Source organism: Nelusetta ayraudi, unplaced genomic scaffold, assembly GCF_046127955.1.
Source record: "Nelusetta ayraudi isolate G7.1 ecotype Tasmania unplaced genomic scaffold, CSIRO-AGI_Nayr_v1 ptg000011l, whole genome shotgun sequence".
Taxonomy (NCBI): Eukaryota; Metazoa; Chordata; class Actinopteri; order Tetraodontiformes; family Monacanthidae; genus Nelusetta; species Nelusetta ayraudi.
Window position 1 is genome coordinate 27,082,501 of NW_027466061.1, and position 14,330 is coordinate 27,096,830.

Here is a 14,330-nt window from a genome sequence, read left to right on the forward strand (position 1 = left end):
TGGCCGATTGTGTGGCCGATTGTCAGCCTGGGGTATAGGCGAAGGGATGGAAAAGCCTGGAATGAACATGAATGTGTAGTGCTGCTGCTGCTGCTGCTGCTGCTGCGGGCGGCGGCGTTTTAGTTTCCAATCAAAATCACCTCTGGCAGAGGAGAAGAGTTGAGAGGCGGAATTTCGGATAAACGGCAACGGTTTACGTTTAACGAGGGGCCCCATTACCCCTTCACAAAGGCGCGGTTCAGTCATTTCAGGGCTGGAAAAGTTTTAAATGGTATTCCCACTAATATGTCTTAACCCTTGTGTTGTCTTGCGGGTCAAAAGTGACCCATTACCATTGTTTAGCTGTAGAAGAAATACCTTAAACTATCTTTTCTTTTTCCAACTTGAAATTTTGTGACTTTTCCTAAAGGCACCCCATCATTAGAAAAAGTGATACTTTGTTTTTGTTTATGTTTCTATGTGGTGCTGTACACCATTAGGGTCCTGGGATTGTCTTATGGGTCATTTTTGACCCGTGAATTATAGAAGCATTTAAACACCAGAAAAAAGTTCAAAGGCCACACACAAACACTCTCTAATACACACACACACACACACACACACACACACACACACACACACACACACACACACACACATCAAAGAAACTGGATTGACGTACGACGAATTGCACTTGCGTTTGACCTGCACGTGCACTCGTGATCTGCAGCTAACCCCTCACATCACACAAGCTCCCAGACAAAACCAAAAACAATCTGAGACATAAAAACAAATTCAGTATAGAGGATGTAAAGCAGACGTGGGCAAAGTACGGCCCATGGGCCACATCCGGCCCGGTACTTCACATTTATATAATAGCAATAATAAACATTTACTGTGTTAAAAGAAAACTGTTATCACAGTTGGTTTGTTCAGTGGTGGATCGTCTTTTTGTCTTGTGAAAAATACAAAAAATACAAGATAAAAAATTAATTAAATTGAGTTGGATTGATAAAAAAGGTTGTTTCATCATGCAAAAATAGATTTTGGATTTAAAATTCAATTAAATTGCTTTAAGATCGCACAAGGGTTTAACATCAGACTCCGTAATCTCACGATTCATCACGACTGATATATTATAAAACACTCAACAGCATTCTATCCATTCTCCAGACGTCATACAGATGTTTATTTGATTTTTTTTTTAGGTTTGAGTAATGTTGCAGTTTAACCACTAGATGTCTCTGTTTCTCCTCGCATCGCCATTGTCAGACCACAGTCCATGTAGTTAAAGATAAAATGAGGTTTTTTGACCAAAACTATTTTGTCAACAAATGTTGTCTCATTTAAACGCAATTGCGCATTAAGTCGTTGTTTTCCTGTTAAGAAGTCAATGGGTTTTCTGTCTTTAGCGAGCAAGTCACAGTCATAGTTGTTGTTGTTTTTGTATTTCTAACGCCAATACCGGTTTTGATATGGTATTTAAACAGTTTCACGTTGAAATCGTAGAATGACTTACGTCTATCTAATATCTATCTACAGTCAGAAAACAAGTGTACACAGTCAGGAAAAGTTGACTGAATCAAGAAACTTTGCCCAAATTGTCGTTTTTACATTTGACCAGTAGATGTCAGGATTTCTCCCTGTTTTTAAGTTTCTATTTTTTTCCCTTCTCGACGTCTGCCGATACTCTTACAATTTAAAAGGCCCGTGAAGGTAGATCAGCATCCACCATTAGTTTAAATATTCAACTAAAAACATAAATAAATGAATAAATAAATAAATAAAAACACCTCAAAAACACCATGTTCCTGGAAAGAAAACTGAGCGGGGGAAAAAAAAAAAGAAAAATCCACTGTGGATACGTGACACGGCTATATCACATGCCTGCATGAGGTTAAAGACATGCATCATGATGACCTGCACACACCTTTCCCACTCTAAGGCAGGCATGGCACCCTGTCCATCTATCACCTCGAAACCCATATGTTTTGGGGCCATGATGATGAAGGGCTCTCTGCACAAGTAAAGACAATTGTTTGTCAATATCTACAAAAGATCACAGGTGAAAATCTTAAACAACAGCTCTCTGTATGATTTTGCAAGGTTTTTCGTGAGAAGTGTGCAGGCACTCTTGTGGTGACAGTTCTCCTCTTGGTGACATGTTGCAAGGAAGGATCCAACGTATTTCTCATTTTTTGGTGCAGCAGTATCTGATTTTTTATTATTTTTTTAAAATAAAAGTTGCAACAGTTTGTAAATTAAAATAAAAATGACAGCTTATGAAAGTTATTTACTGTCCAGTGCGATAAAATGGAAGCGCATGTTTCCTACCAGACAACACAAGAATTTTTAAATTCTAGGTAGTTCTCTGCCTGTAGGACTGTAATGTCAGGCTGACTGGGATCCTACAGCTGCAGGAGTTACAGCGAGGTTGTGCTGTAAATGTCTAGGGTTTTCTTTTTTTTATCGTAAGGCTGTTGCTGCTCTGTTACTGATGTAGACATGTTGCATCCCTGCAAAATATTCTGACTGAAATTCTCTTCTTTAGCAATGTGGTTTGCGAGTTGCATGCAAAGGAACAGGGGAAAAAGTGACTGAAATGTTTGAGGGAAAGAGGAAGGAGGAGACAGAATAAATGGCAGTTTAAATCTATAGTGCTATCTAACCTCAGGTGTTACCTAGCAACCACAGCCTCACAGAGCTGCCTCAATGGGCAGTGCAATCCATAAATGCTGGCCTCTCCGTGATGGATGACAGTGTTTTACCAGGGAAAAGCTGGGTACAGTGGGCTCGTCTCAATTCACAAAAGAAGAAAACGGGAGCTAATAGGCTGCAAATTGCATAAATAAACCCTGAAACCATTAAATGCAATAAAACTCAGATGTGATTCATAATACCATTCGGATTGAGGATAAATTCAGATTGCCTGGCACAGCAAGGTTGATTAACAAATCCAGAAGTATTTAAATCAAAATTGAATTTAGGTTACCGTCTGCTGCCTTTACGCAGGTGTTTCATATTACGGTGCAGTGCTAGTCAAGCTAACTAGGAACAAGACCCTTGCTCGATGCGTATTCTTATATGTATATTTGTATGTATGTAGGAATATATACATTTTATGTATATATTTCATAGATAAGATCGGTTCTAAGGACAAAACAAAATACTTATTGTACTGTGAATGTACACTTTCATGAATGTATTCACAAACAGTATGTTAAGCTTTTACCAATTTAAAAATCATAAATCAAGCCAAATTCTACACACTGGACCTTACTGAAAATCTGAAAAGGAGTAACAGGTAAAATAAAATAGGCAAAAAGTTCTGGTGGTGGTGGGAGGGATATTAATGTTAGGGGAAAGGTGCCAGAGTGAATTTAGCATATTCCGAGACCTTTAAAATCATTTAATAATCTATGCGAACTTTCGTGCCATTTTGAAGCGGCAGCACTCACAACATTTTTTGGGCAGCCACCTCCCCTCCCTCCTCTCTCTCTCTCTCTCTCTCTCCCCATCAGCATCTGACCATCACCGCGCCTGCACCCCGCCACCTCCTCCTCCTCCTCCTTCTCCTCCTGAACGACCAGCTCGGCGTGCTTCCACCTGATCGCTCCTGTCATTACCATAAACACACAGACAGGTAAAACAAAAAAGAAAGAGAGAAAAGACAAAACAACAACGTCATGCATGCTTGTCATCCGCCACGCGTTCTGCTTCTCTCCCATGTACACCGAGCCTGGGTATAGCCGAGGCTACCACACCTGCCCGGAGCTGTCGCATCGACTCGTCATCGCATCCGACCGCCGCTGCTTGTCTAACTCACACGCACCAAAAAAAAAAAAAAAAGAAAAAAGAAAAAAGAAAAGAGAGAGAGAATCATTCTGATAATCGCCGTGACCGCGCGCCATCGCATCCCGCGCTCCGGAGCGCCCGTTGTAACAAAGGGCGGCTGAGCACGTGGCCGCCTATAACGCAGTCGCGTTGTGACGGTGAGCAAGGCGATAATGTGTGTCACACCGCCGGCATGAGCCGACCTTCATGGCGTCACGTGACACCTTTCAAGCGTCCGTCCATCCGCCGCAGCCCAGAGGGGTTGAAGTTGTAAAATAACTGAAAAAAAGAGGAGATAATTGCCCCTAATTGGGATTTAATTGATGGGGGTGGCGCGTGTTATCCTGTTTGCCCGCCAGAGGATTTGTCCCTTACAGTCTCTCTCTCTCTCTCTCTCCCTCTCTCCCCCACACACCCACATACACACACACTTCCCCCCACCGCCACCACCTCCGGCAACCCCGCCTGTGCAGAAGTTGTAAAAGGAGGAGCCTGGAGGAGCCGATGGCCCGGCTGTGACCGAAGAAGGACGGGAGACCAAGGGGATGCAACTGCAGGCGAGGAAAAGCAGAAGAAGAACTAGAACAGAAAACACGGAGGCTCGTCGTCAGAAGGTGTCACCGGAAACGACCGGGAGGAACCCTCGCGGTAAGGACCGCCGCTGCGAAGGGGAGGATGGTGGTTGAAATAGTTTTTTCTCCCAAGTTATCCCCGTAGTTTCTGCAACCTGGGCTTCAGGGAGGTGGCACTGGGGAGGTGAGGGGAGCGTTCGGAATATTACGCAACATTCTTCTCCCTCTTCTTTCTCGGCGCGCGCGCTTGTGCGCGTGTGTGTGTGTAAGAGAAAGAGACTTCCTTCGCGTCAAGTGTCCGGAAGAGCATCACGGTGAACACGTGCTCTGCTTCGTGTTGTCATACAGGTCGTTGGAACGCTGTTGTTAAGTAGCCCCAGCGTGGAGGAACACGTGGCACTCGACTGTTACACCTCCTCCCAACCCCCAACCCCTTCCTCTCGCTGGAGAGAGAGAGAGTGAGAGAGAGAGAGAGAGAGAGAGAGAGAGAGAGAGAGAGAGAGAGAGAGCCTCCCCACCTCCAACCCCCACTGAACCCCCCCCCCCTCTCTCTCTCTCTCACACACACACACACACACACACACACACACACACACACACACACACACACACACCCCTACAGCAAAAATTCCTCCAGTCCTGTCTCCCATCAGATGCTAGTATGTTGAACTTGTAAGTGCTCAGAGCGTCTCTACAGGGAGTCTCATCAGTAACACCAGCAGTAATGACTTATGAAGTTGTTAGAGAATTGCTGTGAGATGACCTGGATCAAAGATTGCAAATTCTGAGTGTGTAATATTGTGATATTGATGACAATGATTCTACCGTTGTTATCACAATAGTGTAGGGACGCCGCTACCTTTAGTTACATGCCAGATAGCAGCATTTGTTTGTTAACAGGAGTTTAAAGTTTTGTTTCAAATTTAATTATTTTTTTTTTCACACCTTTAGTTTAGTTTAGCTTGGTTTCTTTTGCTTTTGACGTTACACTTTTGAAATCAGTATAAATGGGTGGGACAGAGTTCAACGGCTGCTCATTTGCGGACGGTGTGAACAGGAAGGATCATTGGACATTGGGGTTAAAAAAGCATGAAGAAGAAGAAACTCCTAGGAATCGATTGGAACGGGACTGAAAACTGAAATCCCGTCCTGTCGGCTCATTCACAACCAAAACAATGGCTTGAGAACCCGTTCCAAGTTTGTTTTTTGTTCCGTATGCCTTAAATAAGTGCTCTTTTTGCTTCATTCATTTATTTATTACACTGGACTACACTGTGCCTACATTACCTCCTGTTTTTAGTTTGCTCCACTATTTTATCCACTGGATAGTCAGTTGACTGAACTGAGACCCCTGTTTTCAGGTGAGTTCCACGTCCACAGTCCAGGTGCTTTCACATCAGCCAAATTGTCCAAACCGTCTGAAAAACCTGAATCTGGTCCTTTGGTTCGGACCAAACAGCAGTAATGTGAAAGCTCCCTCGGTGTATGTGTGTGAGTGTGGAATTTTTAAGTTTGGCTTAACAGTTTATTATGGATCCAAAATGGCCACCAGGGCTCGTAGCACATTTCTAATGCTTCACAGTCATCTGATCTGAGGGGAAAGCCATTGTTATTTTCATTATTGAAAAAAACAAACAAAAAACCACCCAAACTTTGTCATTTAAATCATCTAAGATCAACTCTTTTCCATCCCACTGTTGGCTGTAATTTTGCCATGTTTGACAGCGTCACAATCAGTATGTCATAAACGGTTCAAATGTATCTGTGATGTTCCTGCCGTGTTGCTGTAACGTACCCAGTCCTCACTGGACCCAATGGCCAAAGTAGGGTATGTCAACAGATGTTCTGCATGCATGAATGGCACTGATGAGAAAGCTTTTTCTTGACAAACACACACACACACACACACACACACACACACACACACACACACACACACAGTGGACCTACACAAGCCTACACATTTTGACTTTCCTGTCCCTGTCCACACACCAGAGGGCCCCCTGCCTTAGTGTTTTCTGTTTGCTCTTCGTATGCGGGACTCTCGCTTACACAACTCTGAGCGCGATAGAAGTGAGGCGGTTACATCAGACAATTGGCAAACTCGCAAACTAAAGCGGAACAAAGCAGATAAGAGTGTGTTGTTCAGTCGAGGGGACACCAACATTTGAAAATATAGAACAAAGACAGACAAAACACCTCAAAGAGCTTCTTTAATGAATTGGAAAAAACAAAAACAAACTAAAGCCAAGATGGCAGTTTTCTCCTTGCGAGGGAAGACGTAAATTAATATTTGAAAACATAAATGGCACCTGCCACATCCTAACTGTTGGCCTTTGGCTGTGTGCTCTGTAGAAATGAGCGGCTTCGCTGGGCTGAGACCAACTACAGCCGCTAGTTTGAGGTGAGGTTTAGCAACACGCACCAGCCAATCAGGTTAGTCATCGCTGCTGAACTTCCTGTGTGTGTGTGTGTGTGTGTGTGTGTGTGTGTGTGTGTGTGTGTGTGTGTGTGTGTGTGTGTGTGTGTGTGTGTGTGTGTGTGTGTGTGTGTGTGTGTCTCAAGATTAAGGGCTGTGTGAATGTGCAGTGTTGGAGGAATCCCGCCGAGTGTGCTCATCGTTTTCTGGCAAACATTTTGCTCGTGTGCAGAACGGGTACTGTTGCGCACAGTTTGTCATTTAATGTTGTCTGAAGATGGGCATCAAACCGGGGTCTATGGGCAAACTGAATGTTGTGTGAGATGAGAGGATGTGACGACAGATGTAAGGAAGCATTGGGTGTGTGAAGTGATGAAAGGCCAGGCAAAATGAGTAGAAAGCCCATTAATCCATTCACTTAAAAAACAAAACAACAAAGTTTGTCAATTTTTTACATTTTTTTTTTTTTACTTGGAACGTTGATTCCTGAATCCTTTGGATAATGGAAGCGCAGGATCTGTAGAAAGCGTTTGGAAAAAATAATTAGGCGAACTACCTGTCTATCACATTCAAGCAGACCAATCACATTTGTTAGCTGCTTGTCACTGCTCCATTGCTCCCCAGAGTTGAACTGAACTCCTGCCAAAGTCAGTTTGAAGTTGAGTGAAAAGGTTTTGCCTGCCTATGATTCCCTTTAGTAGCAGCAACAGTAGCCAAGTGGAGTCTTCCAACGGTCCTGCTGGGGTTATTCAAAGCAGCTTGGTCACTCCTTGGCTTTGAACCATCCGCCTCTTTAATTGTGAAGACAAATGGCTGACATCAGAAGATATTCATCCAAGTTGTAGGGCTGAAAAAGCTTGTCAGTTGGAGGTTGGCAGGACGGATGATTCTTTAGCCGTTGATCTGCTCCACGCACGCACACACACACAGTCTGTGTCTTTATAATTGTCATATTACCATGCGTCATGTTGCGTAAAGTCTGAATTCATCGAAAGGGACGGCGTGATGGTGATGTGATGGTGCGGCTGTCGACGCAAGAGGGGAACAACAGTTGAAACGTGTGCAATCTTCAACAGCGAGAAGACAGTTTTCATAGAGTACCGAGACGTATCAGCCTAGGCACCACTGGGCTGATGGAATGTCCGGTGTTAGCCCAACAAAGGAGCTGAGGTCCAGGCTTCGGGGAGCTGCATGGTACTGGGTAGATGTAGACGCAAGTAATTCTGGATCATTTATTTTTTCGTGAAACGGCTTGAGAGGACAAGATGGTGTAACAAAGTTCCAGTGCAATCAGAGGATGTTGCAGGAGTATGTTTAAATCTAATATTCAAGGTTGTTGTGTGATCTTCAGGGGACTCTGAAGCTGTGTCATGTCATGGTGGTCATTGAAGTCATGGTGCTACTACTGCACAAACGTAGAACTCTAGTGGCCTACTAGCCGTCTTTATCTTCAACCTGTCATGACTAAATGAACAGGAACTTTCCGCTCACTCATTGCAGACGGGTTCTCTGGTATGCAAATACTGTGGTAATTGTTAAGGCAGCAGAAATGTTCTGATGCTGCTAATTGTGTCAGTCATGCTTGTTTTGCATGTGCACAGTGTGAAACTAAAGGACACACTGTGTCTGCAATTGTTTGATTTATTGTGAATACTCTGAAACGTGCCTGACAGGGTTTACAGTCTCCAACCTCTCTCAAAGTCACGTTGAATCGCTGTTATGCTGACGATTTTTCCGCTCTTGATCGTTCTACTGATCTGTGTCTGTATGTGGAACTGCATATCATCCTTATCTGATTTCTCTAGTTTAGTGTTCTGCTTTGTCGTTTGTACTGCTTGTTTATTTATTTCAGATTGGAGCTTCTGTTATTTACTGGGTTTGGAATTTGTTCAAATTTTCTATGTATTAATATTATTTATCCTTATTGCAAGAATGATTGTAGGTAGAATTATTATTACTGCTATTGTTTCTTCTGTTGTACAACAAATGAAGCCTTTGCTGCAACATATTAGAACAGAGAGGGCCAATTCCTTAAAATCCAAAATGTATTTGATGCAGTGTTGATGTTCATCATGTAAGAGTCACAAATTACTAGTTACACTTGTAACAGTATTTTCCCTACCATTTCTTTAGTGTGTCTACAGTGTGTAGAGTTTGGAGAGATGTTTTTGACGTTGGTTTTGCCACATTTAACTTTGTCTGAAACAACGGCAAACATGAAACCCCCCCCCCACAAAAGTTAATTTTTAGTTTTAAACCTATTGGCTGATTAGTTGAGTTGGTTATTCATCCGCAGCAGTGTTGTGAGGAAGTGTCCCAGAGGGAGAAAAAATGTTCGGAGTTGGAGGTGTGTGTGTGTGTGTGTGTGTGTGTGTGTGTGTGTGTGTGTGTGTGTGTGTGTGTGTGTGTGTGTGTGTGTGTGTGTGTGTGTGTTGCTGGTATTAAAAGCCGCGGCCCCTCCCCCTGGGACGGCCCAATAAGCTCGCCTCGAGTATTGTCCGGTGTTCATACATAAGTAGAGTCAAACATTGGGAAGCTTGCCAGAGAAGTGTGAGTGGATCGGAGAGCGGAGGACCTTCGCAGCTGCCCCCTTAGAGCCCAGTCGCTCTTCATCACTGTGCCGACGGTAAGGTTGCATAGTTTGCTTCTGACCCACTTGTGCTGCTCGTCATCCTTTCACCAATGTGCAGCCTGCTGTGGAGGACAGACGTCCCGGGGCCTTTGTAGAACCTGTAGGCTGCCGTGCTTGAGAGAAGGGAGCGTGTGTGTGTGTTTGCGCACGTGTGTTTGCATGTTTAGCACTGAATAGTGGCTATATTTGTCTGCTTTTTTCCCCTCCTTCTGCATCCCTGTTGACGGTTTTATTTTTTTCCACCCCGGGCTGAGTTGAAGACTACTGCATGGTCTGCACGTGAACTTGACTCCGAGCCCAGGAATAATATCTGCGTTTATCTTGATAAAAACAGAGTGGCAACGAGATCCAAGACTGTTAGAAAACGAGATCCAAGACTGTTAGAAGTCTTTTTTTAGCTGATTGACCAAGAATAAAACAGGAACTCTGATAGTTAACAAAGGAGATTGATTTTTGTTTTCCATAATTCCTGAAGAGTTTACAAAGCTGAGGGTCTACTGAATATCTGTTAAGCATGAATAAAATAAGCTTTCCTCATTTGTTTTAAACAGTGTTATGCTCTCGGCCCAGTGGAATTTATTGGTTTTTCTCAACACGTCCACCACCGGAAGCCTAAAGTGGACAGACTGAGTGATATTGATATGTTGATTTGAATGAGAATTTGTTGCCTGCATTTGACTAAATCAAGAATTAGGTTGTCATGAATAGCACTTCCTTCTGTAAAGGTGCCGTTTTGTGTGCTGGGTGCAGCAATCAAAGCCACAAAGTTTGGAGTACAAAGTGACAGGTCTGAGATCAAAACTCAAGGCAAAAAGTTCTGAGAACAGAGTGGCCGTGTCTGAGGTAAAAACATCTGGAGGCCTCCGGAGGCCCTCAAAGCACGAGCTGAGAGAGGAGAGGTCAGGAGGACGCGCAGTCACACAAGTGCGTCATTTTTGTCACGTTAGTGCCATTAAAAATCATTTCCAGCCAATTTGCGTTCCATAAAGTTTTTTTTTTATCTCACTTTTACAAACTATTTTGTAAGTAAGGGCAAACTTCAATTAGACTTAAAGGCTCGTTGAAAATCGTTAAAACTGACTTCCAGTGTCGGAAAACTTTCTTTAGAAGAAGATTCCTCTTTATTCTTGCGGCACTTTGATTTACTTGGAATCATTGTGGCTTTTTTTTTTTTTTTTTAGAGTGAAGCAGTGGCAGGCGCACTAATTGAGAAGTTGATCAATGATCGGATTTGAAATGATCTTTTTTTAATCAGTATTTGGGTTCATGAAGCCAATAAAATAAAACCAAATTGTAACATTCAACATTGAACTCGTTAAAAAAAAAATTTGTCAGAGAATTACCGTAGTAGAATGTGTGCTTTATCAAATGGGAACACAACAGCAACATGAAATCAGCGAAACCTAAAATTGTACAGAACTTGAGCGAGTTTGTGTTTCGCTGGGAAATGCAGGAAATGTGCAGTGTTCTGTATCCATAGAAAGTTTTCTTTTTATTTGTTTTCACGTCTCATGTCTTCACATTTTCTGACCTGTTTTTAAATGTACGTTAGTCAGGTATGTTGACACGGTGGCCATTTGTTCATTTTATTCACAGTCGACCCAGGTCAAACGGCGGTTGAGGGTCGAGTCGAGAGGGAAACCTGTTGGAACTTGCCAAATGCAGTTTTTCCATCTCTCTCTTCGTTCTCTCTCCTCCGTCAAGCTGCCTGGGCTGTTTCTTGTTTTTTTTGGTCTCGTGTTTTCTTCCCCAGCTTGGCGCTCGCGCGGCATTAGCCGATAGCCAGTCTCAACGTTCCCCCAGTTAATCTCCCCCCACAAAAGGCCACTTTGTTGTGGCAGCTGCTTTGGTGCGAAATGCAAATCTGCAAATCTCCGTTGCGACATTTCATAGAGTCTTCAGGTCACTTGTTCACCTCTCGGTTATCGCAGCGCCGCTCCGCCGCTCGTGTGCCCTACATCAGGGCGGCTCATGCAGATGATAATTGTGAGTTTGTCTGTGGCTGCAAGTAGCTAAAAAAGTTTGTTGTCCCCCCCCCCCCTTCATCTTCCCCTGTCCTCCCCCCACCCCGCTGCCCTCCCACCCCTCTCTCTCCCTGTCACATGTTCTTTTCACAGCATAGAAAAGTTTCTGGATTAAGGCAGAATTAGCACAAAGCAGCAACGCCACTCCAGCTACACTTGCAGAGGGGACAGAAGAGGCGCGCAGGAGGTGGGGGCGAGACACCTCAGAGGGCCGGAGGGGGGAAAAAAAAGGAGAAGAAGAAGAAACAGCAACTTTCCAAGTGTGCAAGCGGAGGAGGCAGGCGCATCTGTCCCAGCGAGAACGGCAGCTGAGGCGCGGGATCGTCACGTCCACGAGGATGGAAGAGAAGCAGTTTGTCGGCATCCTGGTGAGTTTGACTTGTCGCCGTCGGCTTCTTTTTTGGAAAGCGGTGAAAGTACACATAGAGGTTTGTAAACACAGCGTGTGTGTGTGTGTGTGGGCGGGCGGGGGGTCACGGCGGGAGGAGGGAGGAGGGTGGGAAGGACCACTGGCGCTGCTGGCCGCGGCACCAGCTCGTCGCCGACTCTCTGCAACACATCTCCTGACAGCCTGTGCTGTCCGTTTCTAAAGAATGTTGCCGTGTCCATCTCACGTCGCACAAACCCACCCAACACATTCGTCTGTCAGAGACACAAAACGATATGTTTGCACGCGAGGAAGCGGTCCCAAAAAGTAGCAGCAGAGTTCCAATGCGCTCATTTCCTGGTGAAAGCTTTCTCATATCTGATCTCAGTTTTGTTGAACTAGGCGCCATAAAAGAAAACCAAAAAAAACAACCTTAGTTGCTTGTATGCTGCTGAGGTTTGCCAAGAGGTAAATATGTCGGCGTGGGGCCTTGGACTGCTGGTCAAGCTTTAAATAGAGGTTTGGCATCATTGACAGTCTGGTCACCCCTCTGCGTCTCTTTCTGCTTCCTTTCTGCTTCTTCTGTCCAACTCCGGTCCGTCTTGCAGCGGCGATAAACACAAGCCGTGCACTCCAGATCTCTGCTGACATTCTGACTCATTTGAAGCCTGACTTTCCCACTAGACGGCTTTTTTTTTTTTTTTTTTTTTCTTAAATTTTGTTTGTTCATTTATCACGGCTGGTTGCGGCATCATTTTGACGTGCACATCCTCGCAGACTGGCACATCTCGGAGAGAGCGGATCAGCTTCCTCCTGCTGGACATCCTCGTTTTGCTCTTTCATTCAGTCATACATATTTATGCATATAAAAGTCTCTATTTCTCCCTGCTCCCTCTCTCTTTCCATGTGTATATATACATATATATAGATGGATATGTGTATATATTTGTATATATATATATATATATATATATGTGTGTGTATATTAATATAAATACAGATATGTATATACATTTTGTTTGATTTGCATAGTATAATTGTTTTCTAAACTGAAGAAGCTCTGTTTTATTTATACACCAATGTAAAGTAGACTGTTACAAGTCCATACACGTGCCATATATAACCATACATAACCAATAGAGGCAAAATAAATAGGAGTTTTTTGTTTTTTTTAAGGAATTCTAGTGTACCCCGAGCTCAGGAAGAAGCAGGTGTTGAAAATAGATGGAATCCTAGTGTTTGACGTCACCTTATTAAATGCCATTTCTTGGCCACATCGGCCTCTTATCGCCAATATCCACGCCGACTTATTTGAGTTGGCCCAACGCATCACAGCAACTTTATTTGCACTTTCAAAGCATTGTTTCCTGGTCAACATGTTAGGGTCAATTTTCTTTGATTTGGTAGCGAACGCCTGTTGGGAAAGTGCCCCGCGCTGGAGGCTCGGCGTGACAACTTGTAATTGGGCCAGGAAAAAAAAAATCTTCCTTTCAAGCGGTCATGCTGTAATGCTGAATCTGTCCTTTTTCTGACTTTCATGTTTATCTTCAAAAAAAAAAAAAAAAAGTAGGGCAGAGGTCACTCTTCATGAACGATCCCCATGTCTTATCTTTGAGGGTAAACATGACACAGAACCGTGGCCACGTTATACAAGCAAACAGCAAACAAAAGGCGCCCGCATACACTTGCTTCTTACTCCTCCGCCCCGATTGGCTGGCTTTCATGGCCGGGACCGTCGTCCTCTGCCACCACACAGAGTGATGTCACTTGTGTCTTAGAGGAATCAACAAAAGAGTGAAAGAAAGTGTGTGTCTGTGTGCGTTGTTGTTCACACTCATTATGTTTCCCCCCTCGTTCCCCCCCTTCAGTATGAGCGCTTCATTGCGGTCCTTGAAGGGAATGATTTTATGTAGTTTTACAAAAAAAAAAAAATTCTATTTGATCCGTCTGATCTTAACTTTGTTTTGTGAGTAAGTGTGAGCTGGTTTGGAGAAGGGACCATGTTCTATTTTGTAGTTTGCGCTGGACTGTGAAGGCAATGCTGACAGTCTGAATGAGTAAGCTTATAGTTCAGCGCTAGCTTAGTGGTTGGCTAAATCAATATGTCTTCAGTTTTGATATAGTTCACTGTCAAATCATCAAAATACAGGAAATTACATTGCAAGGGTTGGAGTGGACTTGGAAAAACTAGTAGCTTAATCAGTGTTTGGAGAAGTTCATGGATCACTCGCACTTCCTGCAAACTTTCAGCTAAGGAGACATGAAGCAACAGCTCCTTGTCGCTACAGCAGTAACTTGTAGCCTTGTGAAGGGATTTTGGATTCTGGTTCAATTTTATTACGGTTACCGTCTTATAAGTTTGCTTCCACAGTCTCTGCAACCAACTGTTATGAATAACCAACACAAAGTTATTGTAAACTTCTTTGAAACGCCTTTTGACTTTCAAACGGCCTTGCATAACGCAACGTATTGCATATGTGCCTCGTATTCAGTGGCGTACCGG

At 43.7% G+C, this 14,330-nt stretch overlaps 1 protein-coding gene across 2 annotated transcripts in view; it reads left to right on the forward strand.

The window, feature by feature from the left end:
- Positions 1–4,253: 4,253 nt before the first annotated feature.
- slc6a9 (solute carrier family 6 member 9) overlaps positions 4,254–14,330 on the forward strand; it is a 52,797-nt gene continuing 42,720 nt past the window's right edge. Inside the window, exons 1-2 of one of the 2 annotated variants that reach the window (XM_076022293.1) lie at positions 4,254–4,461; positions 11,554–11,828. In XM_076022293.1, the coding sequence (XP_075878408.1) occupies positions 11,799–11,828 (30 nt within the window). In that variant the 5' untranslated portion in view covers positions 4,254–4,461; positions 11,554–11,798. Of the gene's footprint in view, positions 4,462–9,332; positions 9,431–11,553; positions 11,829–14,330 lie in introns of those variants that run through there. The other variant, XM_076022294.1, reaches the window with a different exon arrangement.